The 17,517-nt window shown below is 41.8% G+C and overlaps 1 protein-coding gene across 1 annotated transcript in view; it reads right to left on the bottom strand.

The window, feature by feature from the left end:
* The window catches only part of ACADL (acyl-CoA dehydrogenase long chain), a 44,804-nt gene extending 34,336 nt beyond the window's left edge, over positions 1–10,468 (bottom strand). Inside the window, exons 1-2 of the mRNA XM_036254361.1 lie at positions 10,364–10,468; positions 7,947–8,102 (exon numbers count right to left, since the gene is read on the bottom strand). Coding sequence (XP_036110254.1) covers positions 7,947–8,102; positions 10,364–10,431 — 224 coding nt within the window. The 5' untranslated portion in view covers positions 10,432–10,468. The remainder of the gene's footprint in view (positions 1–7,946; positions 8,103–10,363) is intronic.
* Between the last annotated feature and the right edge of the window lie 7,049 nt (positions 10,469–17,517).

Below are 17,517 nucleotides of genomic sequence, written 5' to 3' on the forward strand. Positions count from 1 at the left end.
CCAGAAGTAGTTTTGGAAATATTTTTATTATTGACTCCAATTTGTCACTTTATATCATGTTTATTTCAAGTTCTCACCAACAAATTTCTGGAACACAATTTAAAAGAGTAAGGAAATGAACAAAAAATTATCTTAGAGAGAAGTATACTACATTTATTTTGTCCTAAGAAGCTAGCGGCTTTTCACCAAAGACTAGTTATTTATGGCACCAGAGTTTAGCTAGTTTTGGCCAATCTTACCAAGAAGTATTAATAATAACTTAATAGAAGCTATTTCTAAATAATTTTAAAAAACCATTCTAGCGCCCTGGCCGGTTTGGCTCAGTGGTAGAGCGTCGGCCTGCGGTCCAGAGAGACCTGGGTTCAGTTCCCGCTAAGGGCATGCACCTCGGCTGCAGTTTGTCTCCGGCCCTGGTTGGGTCATGTGGGTGGCAACCACTTGATGTGTCCTTTTCATGTTGATATTTCTTTCTCTCTCTCTCTCCCCACTCTATCTGAACAAAAAATGGAAAAATGTCCTCGGGTGAGGATAACATAAACAACAACAACAACAAAAAACCATTCTAGCCCTGGCTGGTTTGGCTCAGTGGTCAGAGAGTTGGCCCGAGGACCAAAGGGTTGTAGGTTTGATTCCTGGCTCCGGTTGGGGTCATCAGGAGGCAACCTGTTGATGTGTCTCTCACACCTATGTTTCTCTCTCTCTCTCCCCCCACTCCATGCCTACCTTCCACTCTATCCAAAAAATCAATGAAAAAATATCCTCTAGTGAGGATAAAAACAACAAAACTAAACATTCTTATTGCAGGAAAGTATTGGCATTGAGTAAATTTTGAAAATATAGCAAAATCCTATTTTAATAGAAATGACAGTTTTTGGTCAGTATAGTAGGTGATCATTAATTAAGTAATTAATCTTAATCAGTAATAAAAATACTTTGAGGTAGCCAGTTGCCTACCAAGATTTGCATTATGCTGGCCTTTTGAGCTTTTATGTATTTTAATCCATCCAAGAAGCAATTTAAAGAAAGAATGTAGTCCGGCTGGTGCTGTTCAGTGGTTGAGCATCAACCCATGCACCAAGAGGTAACTGGTATGATTTCTGGCCAGGACACATGCCCAGGTTGTGGCCCGATCCCTAGTGGGGGGCATGCAGGAGGCAACCAACAGATGTTTTCGCTCATTGATGTTTTTATCTCTCTCTCCCTTTCACTTCTTCTCTCTCTAAAATCAATAAAGGGAGAGAAAATGGCATCAGAGTGAATGAAAGCTACACAGACCGTCTCCCAGGACCAAATTGGAATTACAACTAAAATAAAGACGAATCGTTGGGAAAAAGCAACAGAAAAGCAGCTTGCAAGGACCATATAACCAGGGACACTGACTCAATCCTGGTAGGATTGCAGAAGCACAAGAGGGGGGCTAGGAGCCCATGGTCGGCAGTGGCCTTAGCTGTGAGCAGCACCCTTGGGGTTAAACTCCCAAGAGGCTCCACAGCCCAGAGCCACAACAGACGCTAAAATAGCCACAGCTACTCACCTTGGGCTCCGGCAGAGGGAGGGCAGACTAGACTAGAACTGTTTGGGGACACTCGGGATTTGGAGGGCACTCAGTGCTTTTGCTGAGTTGCAGCCACACAGGATGGTGGCCATCTTACTCATTCCCAGGGCTTTGGAGAGAGGCAGCAGACTCTCCCTCGGATATTCAACCTCACCTGGTGGGCCATTGAAATACAAATTGAGGCTCATTAATAACCAGCATCTGCCTCACCCTCAGGAAATCCCCTTACACTGAACACCTGAGGGAGTTTTCATTCAACTGAGAACCCAAGGCTCTTCAAGTAACCCCTACTGATAGCCTCCAGGCAAAAAGCTAGAGGATAACTGAACCATTCCTGGGCTAGCAACTCTAACCAGGAAAGTAAGACTTGACAGCGATGTTTAACGTGGGTCTTCCTTCGCTCATCCAAACCCAGGAAAGGAAGCCACAAACAGAAGAACACTAACACCCACAGGGAAAATTTGGCAGGCTCCAAAGCCCACTGTGATAGCCAAAATGGTAAAACAAAGAAACAAAAGCCAAATGAAAGAACAAGAGAACTCTACCAAAGATGAGATAAATGAGGAGCAGTTAAGCAAGTTAACAGAGCTAGAATTCAGAGCCATGCTCTTGAGGAAGCTCAATAGCATGAGTAAGGACATCAACACCATGAGTAAAGACATAGAAATGTTGAAAATCAACCAACTGGAAATTAAAAACCACCAAGAAGAGATAAAAAATGACATATCAGAAATGAAAAACACATTGGAAGGTCGAAAAAGCAGAGTAGTGGAAGCTGAGGACCGGATCAGTGAATTAGAAGACAGGCTAGAAAAAATCAACCAATCAGAAAACCAAAAGGAAAAAATGATTAAAAAACAGAAAGACAGATTAAGAGAACTGTGGGACACCTGGAAATGGAATAATATTCGCATCATAGGAGTCCCCGAAGAAGAAGAAAATGAGCAAGGGTTAGAGAATATATTCAAAGAAATAGTGACAGAAAACTTTCCTAATTTGGTGAGGGAAGAAGGCATTCAAGTTCAAGAAGCACAGAGAGCCCCAAGTAAGAAGAACCCAAACAGGCCCACACCAAGACACATAGTAATCAAACTGCCAAAAATTAAAGTCAAAGAGAGAATCCTAAAAGCAGCAAGAGATAAGCAACAGGTTACCTACAAAGGAAACCCCATAAGGCTCTCAGCTGACTTCTCACAAGAAACACTATAGGCCAGAAGGAAATGGCATGAAGTAATCAAGGTCTTAAAAAACAAGGATCGGAATCCAAGACTACTCTACCCAGAAAGGCTATCATTCAAAATAGAAGATCACATAAAGAGCTTCCCAGCTGAAAAAGGCTAAGGGAATACATTAGCACCAAACCAGCACTGCAAGAAATGTTAAAAGGATTGCTGTAATTAGTAGAAGAAATAGGAAAAAAATATAGAACCACACTAAACAAAAATAACAATAAATAAGTACATATCAATTATCACCTTAAATGTAAATGGACTCAATGCTCTGATAAAAAGACACAGAGTAGCAGATTGAAAGATAAGAAAGCATGACTCATCTATATATTGTTTACAAGAGACCCACCTCACAACAAAAGACTCACATAGGTTGAAAGTGAAGGGATGGAAAAAAATCTTCCAAGCAAAAGGAAAAGAAAAAAAAGCTGGGGTAGCAATACTCATATCTGATCAATTAGATTTTAAAATGAAGGCCATAACTAGAGACAAAGAAGGCCACTACATAATATTGAAAAGATCTATGCAACAGGAAGGTATAACCTTGATAAACATATATGCACCTAATATAGGAGCACCAAAATATATTAAAAATCTTCTGAAGGACTTCAAAGGAGAAATTGACAGCAATACAATCATAGCAGGGGACTTTAACACCCTACTGACATCACTGGATAGATCCTCTAGACAAAAAATTAACAAGGAAACACAGACTCTAAATGAAGCACTAGACCAAATGGATTTAATAGATATCTACAGAGAATTACACCCAAAACTAGAGAATTCACATTCTTCTCAAGTGCACATGGGACATTCTCAAAGATAGACCACATGTTAGGACACAAACTAAGTCTCTACAAGTTCAAGAAGATTGAAATCATATCAAACATCTTCTCAGATCACAATGGCATGAAAATAGAAATCAATTGCATGTGTGCAAAAGAACATGCAAAGACATTTGAACACATGGAGACTAAATAGCATGTTATTAAACAATGAATCGGTTATCAAGGAGATCAAGGAAGAAATTAAAAACTTCCTAGAACCAGTGAAAATGAAGACCCCACAACACAAAATCTGTGGGATGCAGCGAAAGCAGTTCTGAGAGGGAAGTTCATAGCACTACAGGCCTACTTCAAGGCACAAGAAAAATTTCTAATACACTATCTAACCTCACAACTTAAAGAACTAGAAAGCAAACAGAAAGAAAACTCCAGAGCAAGGAGAAGGAAGGAAATAATAAAGATCATAGCAGAAATAAATGACATAGAGACCAAAAAACAATTCAAAGGATTAATGAAACAAAGAGCTGGATTTTTGAAAAAATAAACATGATTGATGGACCCTTAGCTAGACTCACCAATAAACAAAGAGAGAGAACCCAAATACACAAAATCAGAAATGAAAGAGAAGTAACAACTGACACCACAGAAATACAAAAGACTGTTAACAACTACTATGAACAATTATATGGCAACAAATTTGACAATCTAAATGAAATGGACAAATTTCTAGAAACACATAGTCTCCCAAAACTGGACCGCGATGAGACAGAAATCTTGAACAGACCAATAACAACTAAGGAAATTGAAGAGGTAATCAAGACTCTCCCAGCAAACAAAAGCCCAGGCCCAGATGGCTTCATGGGGGAGTTTTACCGAACATTCAAAAAAGAGCTAACACCCATTCTCCTCAAACTATTTCAAAAAATTCAAGAAGAGGGAAGACTTCCAAACTTGTTTTATGAGGCCAGCATAATTCTAATTCCAAAACCAGACAAGGACACTACAGAGAAAGAAAACTACAGGCCAATATCCCTAATGAACATAGACACCAAAATCCTGAACAAAAGACTAGCAAATCAGATCCAGTAATACATCAAAAAATTATTCACCGCCCTGGCCGGTTTGGCTCAGCGGTTAGAGCATTGGCCTGTGGTCCAGAGACACCGGGGTTTGGTTCCCGCTAAGGGCGCGTACCTCGGTTGCAGTTTGTCCCTGGCCCTGGTTGGTCATGTGGGTGGCAGCCACCTGATGTGTCCCCTTTGTGTTAATGTTTCTCTCTCTCTCTCTTTACCTCTCTCTTCCTCCCACTCTATCTGAATGGAAAAATGTCCTCGGGTGAGGATAAAAAAATATATATATATATTCACCATGACCAAGTGGGATTCATCCCAGGGATGCAAGGCTGGTACAATATTTGCAAATCAATAAATGTGATACACCACATATATAAAATGAAGAATAAAAACCACATGATCATATCAATAGATGCTGAAAAAGCATTTGACAAAATCCAGCATCCATTTCTGATAAAAACGCTCAGCAATTTGGGAATAGAAGGATCATATCTCGACATAATAAAGGCCATATATGAAAAACCTATAGCCAACATCATACTCAATGGGCAGAAACTAAAAGCATTTCCTTTAAGAACAGGAACAAGACAGGGATGCCCACTTTCACCACTCTTATTTAACATTGTACTGGAAGTCTTAGCCACAGCAATCAGACAGGAAGAAAAAATAAAAGGGGTCCAAATTGAAAAGGAGGAAGTGAAACTGTCATTATATGCAGATGATATGATATTATACATAGAAAACCCTGAAGACTCCATGAAAAATCTACTAGACTTAATAAATGAATTTGGCAAAGTAGCAGGATACAAAATTAACATCAAGAAATTGACGGCATCCTTATATACCAATGATGAACTCACAGAAAGAGAAACTAAAAAAAAAAATCCCATTTGCCATCATGGCAAAAAATTAAGACACATAGGGATAAACTTAACAAAAGAAGTAAAGGACCTATTTACAGAAAACTCCAGGACATTGAAAAAAGAAATAGGGGAAGATATAAAAAAGTGGAAGCACATACCTTGCTCATGGATTGGAAGAATTAACATCATTAAAATGTCCATATTACCCAAAGCAACGTATAGATTCAATGCAATCACCATCAAAATACCAATGACATATTTCACAGAACTAGAACAAATACTTCAAAAGTTCATATGGAACCAAAAAAGACCCCGAATAGCCACAGAAATCTTGAAAAAGAAGGACAAAGTAGGTGGGATCACAATGCCAGATATCAGGTTATACTACAAAGCGACTGTAATCAAAACAGCCTGGTACTGGCACAAGAACAGGCATATAGACCAGTGGAACAGAGAACCCAGAAATGGACTCAAGAAATTATGCTCAATTAATATTTGACAAAGGAGGCAAGAGCATTCAGTGGAGTAAAGACAGCCTTTTTAATAAATGGTGTTGGGAAATTGAACAGCTACATGCAAAAAAAAAAAAAAAGGAAACTAGACCATCAACTTACACCATACACAAAAATAAACTCCAAATGGATAAAATACTTAAATGTGATCCATGAATCCATAAAAATCCTAGAAGAAAATGTAGGCAACAAAATTTCAGACATCATACACAGCAGAATTTTCACTGATACATCACCTAAGGCAACAGAAACAAAGGAAAAAATGAACACATGGGACTACATCAAACTAAATAGCTTCTGCACAGCAAAAGAAACAACCATCAAAATGGAAAGGCAACCCACTGTATGGGAGAACATCATTGCCAATGATATATCAGATAAGGGGTTAATTTCCAAAATATATAGAGTACTCATGCAACTCAACAAAAGGAAGACAAAGAACCCAATTAAAAAATGAGCAGAGGAGCTGAATAGACACCTCTCCAAACAAGACATACAAATGGCCAAGAGACATATGAAGAAATGCTCAACAACACTAATCATCAGAGAGATGCAAATTAAAACAACAATGAGGTATCACCTCATACCTGTCAGAATGGCTGCCATCAACAAATCGTCAAACAAGTGTTGGAAAGGGTGTGGAGAAAAGGGGACTCTAGTACACTGCTGATGGGAATGCAGACTGGTGCAGCCACTATGGAAAACAATATGGTTTTACTTCAATAAATTAAATATTGAATTGCCATTTGACCCAGTGATCCCACTTCTAGGAATATACCCTAAGAAGCCTGAAACACCAATCAGAAAGAATATATGTATCCCCATGTTCATAGCAGCACTATTAACAGTAGCTAAGATCTGGAAACAGCCTAAGTGTCCATCAGAAGACGAATGGATAAAAAAGCAGTGGTACATATACACAATGGAGTACTATGCAGCTGTAAGAAAGAAAGATCTTTTATCTTTTGAGACAACATGGAGGGACCTGGAAAGTATTATCCTAAGTGAAAGAAGCCAAGCAGAAAAAGACAAATACCACATGATCTCACTTATTTGTGGAATATAATGAATAGAACAGTCTGAGGAATAGGGTAGTCCCAGAGACGTGGAAGTTGGGTACAGACTGACAACCCTCAGAAGAGGGGGTGGGGTGGGGGGAAGGAAGAGATGAATCACAGAACTTATATGCATGTACGCATAACCAGTGGACATGAACAACAAAGCCTGGGATGGGGTGGAGGGGGATGGGGATGAGGGTGTCAATGGGGTAAAAGAGGAGAAACATCTGTATCAAACAAATAAAAATAAAAATAAATAATAAAATCAATAAAGGGAGAAAAAAAAGAAAGAAAGAATATAAAATTGACTAATATTATATTGTCACTTCAGTTTTCAAAAATATTATTCTTAGATTGATTTGCAGATTTTCAAATTTTTTATAATTGAGATATAATTGACATATAACATTATATTACTTTCAGGTGTACAACATAATAATTTGTTATTTGTATATATTGCAAAATAATCACCACAGTGAGTTCAGTTTATATTTGTCCCCATACATAGTTACAATTTGTCTTCTTGTGATGAGAACTTTTAAGATCAAATTTCAAATATGCAAGATAGTATTAACTATAGTTATCATGTGGCACATCACATGCCCATGACTTGTTTATTTTATAACTGAAAATTCACACCTTTTAACCAACAACCCTTCTTTTTTTAGAATTGTATATTTTACATTTCATTTACAAAGCTTTGAATTAGCTTAAAAATCCTGTAATCTTACAGTATTATACCAAAGACAGTAAAAAAGGTTTATAAAGCACTAAACACAATATTTTCTCTACAGAATAGCACAGCATTCTAGGAAATAGTACTTATTGTACTCCTAGTGTTCCTTAGTTTAAAGAAAAATATGCTACTTACTCTGTGTGATGAGGAATCACTTCTTCCTGGAAAAACTTCCTTACGCTCTCCCGGAAAATGTCATGCTCCGAAGAGAAGATTCTTCTAATTCCTATATCTGTTAATTTTTTAGCAGAAGGAGTTTCGAGACGGTCCTCGCTTCCGGAATGAGAAAATCTTAAATATATATACATTGAGAAAATTAAGAAATTATATAATATGTTAGAAGGTAGTAAGTGCTGTGGAAAGATGTTACCTGATGGGTTCTAGATAGAGGAAGGAGATCAAGCACGGGTGGAGCGAAAAGAGTGGGAAGAACAGTGAGATGAGGTTGTCCTGGCCTGCTCCTAGCACCTTGTCCTCATTAAATAAACAGAAGGCCACCTGTGAAGCTTTCAGAGGCAAGCTGAGGAAGTACCAGCTGGCCTGGTACTCCTCTAAATGAATTTGTCCGCTAAGCGAATGTGTTAGTTTTTAGAACTTAGAAAATAGTATGAATAGCAGGATAGATGAGTGCTGACCCAGTTCACCCAGTTCCCTTTAGCCTCAGCTCCCTCCCACCTGTTCCCCCGCACTTATCGATAACTGCCTCGGCTTCTGTCCTTGCTTGCTTGTTCTTCCCCAAGGCCAACAAGAAATGCCAGCTGCAGAAGTTTGTAACAAACCCCATAAAACAAAAAAATCAGCTGAAAGTCGGGGGTGATCTCCGAGAACTGGGGATCAGTCCCCGGCTAGCTTTGCTCTCTATTTGGCTTTAATTTGGCTCTGGTGGTCTCTGGTTCTCTCACGCCACAAGGTCAGATGTAAGGGGGACCAGGACAGGCAGACCACTGTCATGTTGTATCAAATAGACTAAAATTACTTTATCCATAATTTAAATGATTGGGTCAAATTTCTTGCCAGTAGAAATAACACTGTAATGAACACATTTGTATACATAGGTTTTCCATATTTGGGATTTCTCCTCTGGGGAATAATGTGCTGAGATTAGGGTACTGCTGCTTTAAGACACTGAGTCAGCTCTGGCTGGTTTGGCTCAGCAGTTAGAGCGACAGGCCTTCTGCCTAGAGAGACCCGGGTTCAGTTCCCGCTGAGGGCATGTACCTCGGTTGGAGTTTGTCACCAGCCCTGCAGGCCCTGGTTGGGTTGTGTGGGTGGCAACCACTCAATGTGTCCCTTTCACGTGATGTTTCTCTCTGTCTGTCTCTCCCTCCTACTCTATCTGAAGAAAAAACGAAAAAATGTCCTCGGGTGAGAATAAAAAAAAAAAAAAAAAGACACTGAATCATTTGTCAAAATAATTAGTAACTAAAAAAGAAGAATTTATATTCAAGTGTGTCTGGATCTTACATTTTTTTTTATTCCCATGTTAAGTTAAGGAAACATTTGGAATGTTTCTAAGTAAAAGACACCAGGACCCAGAAAAGTGAAAGTAGTGCCAGGAAGAATAAAGACTTTCAGTTCAGTCAAAAGTGTCCCAGAGAGAATATGCAGAGGGAATAAAATAAAAACATTTCGCAACAAATTTGGAACATCCATTTCTCACTTTAAAGACCCAGGAACCACCTAGCAGGTGTGGCTCAGTGGGCTGAGCTGTCCCCTGGAATGATAGGTCCGCTGGACTCCAGTCAGGGCACCGGCCTGGGCTGCCCGCTGGGTCCCCAGTGTGGGGCATGCAGGAGGCAGCCAATGGCGGCTCCTCTCTCACATCAATGTTTCTATCTCTCTCTCAAAAAAAAAAAATCACTAAAAATTTAAAAATAAAAAAAGACCAACGAACCTGTACTAAATAATTTAACCATCGTTTTCCTAATTTATCTGTCCGATTACCCTCCGCAGTGATTCCAGTCTATCCAATGAATGGATTTTGTGTGTCAGAGGCATCTGAAGCTTTTGATCTTACAAGCACTACCCCAATAGTCACTGAACCACTGAGAAACTGTCTCCACCAATTCCTCTGTGTTCTATTAATTCGAGCATTTGTTAGTAAACCTCACGTCGATGCCAGGTCTCCCTGGTCCCGGACCATCCTCCGGGAGACACTTGCCCAGGGCAGCGCCCCGGCTCTCCCCAGACCCGCGAGGGGGTGGGGGTCCCCGACCTAGCTCGAAGTGGGCGGCGGCCTCCAGTCACCATTCTGAAGCCAAAGGTCGCAGCCCAAGTTCAGCGCGGGGTGGGGTGGGGTGGGGTGGGGTGGGGGTGCCCACGGCGGACCCTGACCGCTGAAGTGCAGCTGGAGCGGGACGGTTTGGAGAAACCCCCTTTTAGGCTTTCCCACAGCCCCTGTGGGCTCCACTGGACCAGGCCCCGTGCCACCCTCTGCCGGCCCCGCGGCCCAGCCCCAGGCCGCAGCTGCCAGGCCTGGCCACCCGGAAGGGTGGGTGTGCCGCCCGGGCTCGCACCTCGGGGCTGCATCAGCAGAGCCAGCGGGCACTCACCTAGTGGCCCGCGGCGCGCACCAGCCGCGCCACAAGCGCATGGATTTGCAGACGAGGCGCGAAGCCATGGCTGGGACCGAGGAGAATAAACAACTGCGGCAAAGGACACAGTTAACTAACTGGAGACTCCAGGGCGGGGCACCTGGTGGGCGGGCTGTCGGGGAGACCGCCCCACTACGCCCCCCCCCCCCCCCCCCGCGGAGAAAACGTCCTGCAGCCGTGGGTAGAAAGCGTCCAGCGCCCTTTCGCCCTTTCCACGTCCAGACTTGCAGCCGACCGAGAGGCTGCACCAGCCAACCTGTGTGTCATGCCCTTTATAAGCACCAGCCCACTTAATCCCAACAATGACAAGTTACAGATGGTAGGAGCAGTCAGGAGTCAAACCCATGTCATTTCATGTGTAAATATGTACACTGTACCCTACTGCCCAGGTGAACCTGAATTCCTGCTTTTCCCGCATACACCCTCCATTTAGACTGGTTTCCTTATTGTCCTTCCTTCCTATAAGCCTTTCGTAATTTTGTTCCACAGCTTCTAGGGTCCTTATCTCACTTTCCCTTCTGTTAACTCCTAAAGTTAACATACACTAACTGGAACATTCACAATCTGGCACCTAGCCAATGTTTCCATTAATAAAAGCATGGTATATGATACGTATAATTCCCAGGAAAAACCTGAAACTTATTCTGCCAGAAAGACATAAATGGCTCAAAGTGTTCATGAAATACTGGGTTGATTTGCCAAAATTACCTGTGTAGTTTGCTAAACCTTTTGTTTCATTTTAGTTCAGATCACTCTGCTTTCAGAAGCATGTTTCACAAATTGACACATAGTAATTTTACAATGAAGAAACCTGATAGACAACATTGTAACCAAATTAAGGGATTAAAATTAAAGAGGTCAAATTAACCTCACCAAGACTGGGACAAACTAGCATCAGGGACATTCTAATGCATTGTACTGAGAGGGACAGTATGTTACTTATGCACCAATTCTGCATGAGGAAACCTCAAAAAACAACCGAACTAAGTTATTTCTACAAATACCTGGCTTTTACTCTTGAAAATATGTCAGTGACATGAATGAAAAATAAAATCAGGAGGAACTATACTAGATTTGGACTTGTCAAGTGTTCAGAAATAGCCAAAGTACAACCAATGAAACACTGAAGTAGTAATCACTAAAAGTTTATTGCACACACACTAATAAGACAGTTCTTGGGACCAAAGCACTCAACCATAACATGGAATGAGATTCAGGGGTATATTGTTATAAAGCAGTTTATATAGTGAGGAAACTGTGGCTGGTTATTCTTCACAGGAATTGGTTATAATACTAGCATTTTCTGAAATGATAAGGAATTGGTCAGTGGTTACTTTATATCAACCTTGGGAAATAATTCAAGTTCTAAATCTCATTTTCAGAGGTACAAGCAAAAAATGACCCAGGTCAAGTTAGTTTAAACTTTGTTGGATTAAATTAAGCTTTGTTTGTATGACTAAATTGGTTTTGTCTTCTAGGGAATTTTCAATGCTGCTCTCTATTTATTTCAACAAACTTCATTATAACAAAAGGGTATTTTGTTGGGACATTTGTTGACATTGAGTATGAACTGTGAATTACTTAAGAATAGTGTATCAGAGTTAACTATCTACATATGATAACTGTGCTATAGTTATTAAGAGAACTCCTTCGTTCTTAGAGAATATACACTAGGGGTATGATGTATCCAACTTATTCTCAAATGACAGAGGAAAAAAAATACATACATGTGGCAAATGGGGCAAAATATTTAAAGATTAGGCCCATGCAAAAGCAGACCTGAGCTGGCCAGTGGACCAGGTTCAAGGCCAGATGGGTCTGGGTATTAAGAGCTCCAAAGAGATAACCACCACCATGTGTGGAGCCATGGTCCCGGCCCCTCTCTCCATAGATTCTGGGAGGCAAGGCTACTGTGGATCAAGATCCACACACCCCATAAAATTCCTGGCAAGGTGACAGATAATTACATCTCTGTGCTGTACACTCCATTCCTATTCCCAGAAGCACTGTTGTTCTCTAGACCAGTTGGCCCAAGAAGCTGCCGAGGTTGACTGATATGAAAGAGGCTGCACTGCCAGCTAAGCCAGAGGCTACACTACAACCCTGGGCAACTTTGCCAAGGCCACCTTTCATGCCATCTCCAAGATCTACAGCTATCTCCCACACACACCTCTAAAGAGACCATCATGTTCACCAAGTTTCCATATTAGGAGTTCATCAACTTTCTAGTCAAGATCCACAGGAGAGTGTCCATGTAGAGGACTCAGGCTCCAGCTTTGGCCACCACACTGTTTTTATACAAGAAAAGTAAAGGGAATGCATTAGGCCTGTATAAAAAAAAAAATTTAAAGTCGCCAGTGAGACATGTTTACTATATAGAACCCTGGACATCAGATATTCTGATTCAACAAGAACAGCTGCTGGACTGATTCTCAGACCACACCGAGGCACACTGAAGTCGTGTTTTATTATGATCCTCCTTGGTCCCCTGAAGCCGGTAAATCCCCTGGTGTACATTCCCAATGGTGGATGTCCTGTAAGAAGGCCAGCCAGCAAGCCCGGCATTCTAGCCAGCCTGCCCGAGGAGCCCCGTGAAACCCTGTCAACTCATATTCCCATGCTACTGTTTGCAATTCATCTTTCTCTCTTTTTAACTTCGTTACATTCTGCATTCAGTTCGTTTTTAGTTCATTTCTAACCCAAAATCTCCTTTTCACTGCACCCTTTCAGGCCCTTCATAATTGTCCTTAATTATTAGAATGGCCGTACAGTCCTCACAATCCACTCTGCAAACTTTTTAGAGTTCAAATCCTTCAGAGATATCCTAGTACTAAAACACCAAATCAATAAATTTCAACAGCCCAGACTTCATTTAGTTGAAATGTCAATTATGAAACAGTAGTGGATAACTTGAGAAAAAAGAAAATGGCAAGACATGAATTTGAATCAGATACTGTGGGAGAACAGAGCTAAAGAGTCCGGTTTAAACACTGCCATTCATTCAGAAAGGATTTGTGGGACTGATGAGATTTGACTTCAGGTGGTAAACACACAATGCAATGAACAGATGATGTATGATAGACTTGTACACTTGAAATCCATATAATTTTGTTAACCAATGTCACTCCCACGAAAGTTTTTTAAAAAGCGAAAGAAAGAAAGAAAGAAAGAAAGAAAGAAAGAAAGAAAGAAAGAGAGGAAGGAAGGACTTCTGGCACCTGATCCTTTTAGTTTCCAACATTCAGGCCAATATTTTTTGGACACTTTAGGTAATCCTTGTGTTGTGGCCAGACTTCAGGGTGAGCAAGGGTTACTAGTGTTCGCTTTGTCTAAGTTTGCTCTATTCAGTTCTTTCAATAGTTTGTTCTTCCTATTTTAATTTTTTTCCCCTTTATTGAGTTTAGAGAGAGAGGAAGGGGAAGGGAGAGAGAGAGAGAGAGACATCAGTGGGAGAGAACATTGATTGGCCGCCTCCTGCATGTCCTCCACTGGGGATTTGGCCCACAACCTGGGCATGTGCCCTGACCAGGAATCAAACCCACGACCTCTTGGTGCATGGGTCAATGCTCAACCACTGAGCCACACCAGCCAGGAGGTTCTTCCCATTTTAAAGAAGACAAGAGAGAACAGCAGAGCCTCCTTTACTAATACCATTTAAGAAAATGCTGCCCTTCCTGTCCTTCATCCCAGAAAAGTTTGTAATCAACACTAGGGATTTTTTTTTAATGTCATTTTATTTTTTTCTATTTTTAAAATCTTTATTGTTGAATGTATTACAGATGTTCCTAATTTTCTCCCCATTGGCTCCCTCCTCCCTACTCCCACCCCCTCCCACCTTTCCCCACACTGTTGTCTGTGTCTATTGGTTATGCATATAAATTCCTTGGTTTATGCCCCCCACCATCCCCCTTCTCTTTGAGGTTTGTCAGTATAGCAACCAATTTGTTCTTCTTAATCCCTTCACCTTTTCACCCATTCCCCCAACCCCCCTCCCATCTGGCAACCAACAAAATGTTCTCTGTATCTATGAGAATGTTTTTGTTCGGCCTGTTCATTTTGTTTGTAGATTCAATTGTTGATAGATATGTATTCATTGCCATTTTGTTTGTTCATATACTTTATCTTTTTCTTCAAAAAGACCCTTTAACATTTCATATAATAATGGTTTGGTGGTGAACTCCTTTAACTTTTTCTTGTCTTGGAAAGTCTTTATATGGCTATTGATTCTAAATGACAGCTTTGCAGGATAGAGTCATCTTGGTTGTAGGTTCTTGCTTTTCATCACTCTGAATATTTCTTGCCACTCCCTTCTGGCCTGCAAAGTTTCTTTTGAGAAATCAGCTGACAGCCTAATGGGTACTCCCTTGTAGGTAACTAGCTGCCTTTCTCTTGCTGCTTTTAAGATTCTCTGTCTTGAACCTTTGGAGTTTGATGATGATGTGTCTTGGTGTGGGCCTCTTGGGGTTTATCTTGTTTGGGACTCTCTGTGCTTCCTGGACTTGTATGTCTGTTTCCTTCACCAAGTTAGGGAATTTTTCTGCCATTATTGTTTCAAATATGTTTTCGATTTCTTCTTCTCTCTCTTCTCCTTCTGGCACCCCCAAGATGCGAATGTTAGCACGCTTGAAGTTGTCCCAGAGGCTCCTTCCACTATCCTCATTTTTTTGGATTCTTTCTTTTTGCTGTTCTGATTGGGTGTTTTTTGCTTTCTTATATTCCAAATCAATGGTTTGCTTCTTGGCTTTACCTACTCTACTATTGAATCTGTGTAAATTATTCTTTATTTCAGTTAGCGCCTCCTTCATTTCTGACTGCTCCTTTTTTATGCTCTTGAGTCCCTCACTAAGTTCACTGAGGTTCTTACTAAGTTCATTGAGCATCCTTATAAGCAGTATTTTGAACTCAGTATCTGTTAGGTTGCTTATCTCCATTTCGCTTAGTTATTTTCCTGGAGATTTTTTCTGTTCTTTCATTTGGGACCTATTTCTTTGTCTCCTCATTTTGGCTGCCTCCCTGTGTTTGTTTCTATGTATTACTTAACAAGAAATATGGGGCCAGCTGAGACCAGATGCTATTTGTTTGAAAGAATTTAGGAAAACCTGAAGCAGGATCCAAGACAGGCCAATCCTATGGTTAAGCAAGTGGCAACAGCTTGGGTGGGCCTGAAAGTTGGGTGGGGTGGGGCGGGGCGGGGCCTCAGGGAGTCAGCAGGGCGGGGCCACCAGTGTGAGCCAGGTTGCTGGAGTCCCAGATATGGCGACTGTCTGCTGCCCCAGGGAAGGGCTCACCAAAGGAACAAAGGCCTCTGACAGCACGTTTGTCCCGGAGAAAGCCCCCTCTGCAGCCCTCGCTCCAGTGCCAAACAGCTCAGCTCTTCCCTGTGTGTCTCTGGCGCCCCTCGAGCTGCCTCCCCTCCGAGCTTAGAGGGAGAGAGTCCGATAAGTCCGTGCGCGGGACCTTTAAGGAGCTGCCTGGGGCTCCAGCCCCTCAGCCTCCCTGAGCCTCAGTTCCCGCTGGTTTTTCCAACCAGAAGTGATGGGGACTCTTTCCCTGGCACTGGAACCCTGAGCGTGGCATCTGGTGTGGGACGGGGACCCCTCAGTCCTCAGGGAGGACCTTCCCAGCCGAGGTGTCCTCCTGATTTTTATCCGCCACACGTGGGTGTGGGCCCAGCCCCTCCGCCCTCCTCCCAGTCTGATGTGGCTGCTGCTTTAATTCCGTAGTTGTAGGACTTCATTCAGCTTGATGTCAGGCGGTTCTGAATGATGGTTGTTCTGTAGGTTAGTTGTAACTTTGATGTGGTTGTGGGAGGACGGATACCGCTGTTACCTGCGCCGCCATCTTGACCGGAAGTCCGGCTTTTTTTTTTTTCTAAAAGCAAATATCAATATAAGCTAAGAAGCAAAATGTTTCATTTGCCCAGATTCTAAAACTGAGTAATAATTCTGGCTAAATGCTCTGGTCTGGTATAATTAAGCACTGAGAATGTTAGACTTTAACCTTTCTTTGCGGTTGGGGGATCAGAGTGCTCATTCCTCAAAGGAGAACACAAAGTGCCAGACCACGAAGGGACGGAGGTGCTGTGCAGCTCTTTGGAAGCTTTAGAATTTATTAAGCTATGATGATGAAAACAGCCGTGTCACAGGACCACATGGCAGACACAGGGAAGCTCAGGATAGTGGAGCCGAGAAGTGAGCTAAAGTTAAGAGATCATTCCATAATTTTTTTTTTTAATCCTCACCCGAGAATATTTTTCCATTTATCTTCAGATACAGAGGGAGGCGGGCGGGGGGGTGGGCATCCATGAGAGAGACACATCGAGTGGCTGCCTCCCGCACTACCCAACCATGGCCGGGGACTGTACTGCAACCAAGGTACGTGCCCTTGATCTGAACTGAACCTGCAACTCTTTAATCCGTGTGTCGATGTGCTAACCACTGAGCAAAATTGGCCAGGGCAAGATCATTTCATAATTAAAACAGAAGCAAAAGAAGGTGTGGCAAGGGCAGGGCGCAGATGGAATCTTACGGGCGTTGGAAATTGTTCTGGCCTGCCTGATTTTTCTAAGGACTCCTTTGTACACAGACCGAGTGGGACAGGCCAGCTACCAGCAGGCACAGGCTTGGTAAGTGCAGCATACATTGTCTGAACCTCATTTACTCATCCACAAATGAAGAATAGCAGTACCTCTATGCTGGGTTGTTGGAAGGATTGATCAGATAATGGGGATCAAAGGACTAGCATGGCAGGAGTATAGTAAGCACTCAGTAAATGGCAATTATTATTGTCATCATTGAAAAATATTTATATTTTTGGGGTGTAAAAAGGCAGAGCAACAACTTTATTTTTATTTTTATTTTTTAATGAATTTTTATTTATTTTTTTGTTACAGACATTTTACCTTTTTACCCCATTGGCACCCCCCACCCCACCCCCCCTCCACCCTGTCTCCGGCTTAGTTGTCCATGTCCATTGGTCATGCATACATGCATATAAGTTCTGTGGTTTATCTCTTCCCACCCCCCCACCCCCCATCCCCTCCTCTGAGGGATGTCAGTCTGTGCCCTACTTCCATGTGTCTGGGTCTACTGTATTCCTCAGACTGTTATGTT

This window comes from Molossus molossus, unplaced genomic scaffold (assembly GCF_014108415.1).
Source record: "Molossus molossus isolate mMolMol1 unplaced genomic scaffold, mMolMol1.p scaffold_m16_p_11, whole genome shotgun sequence".
Taxonomy (NCBI): domain Eukaryota; kingdom Metazoa; phylum Chordata; class Mammalia; order Chiroptera; family Molossidae; genus Molossus; species Molossus molossus.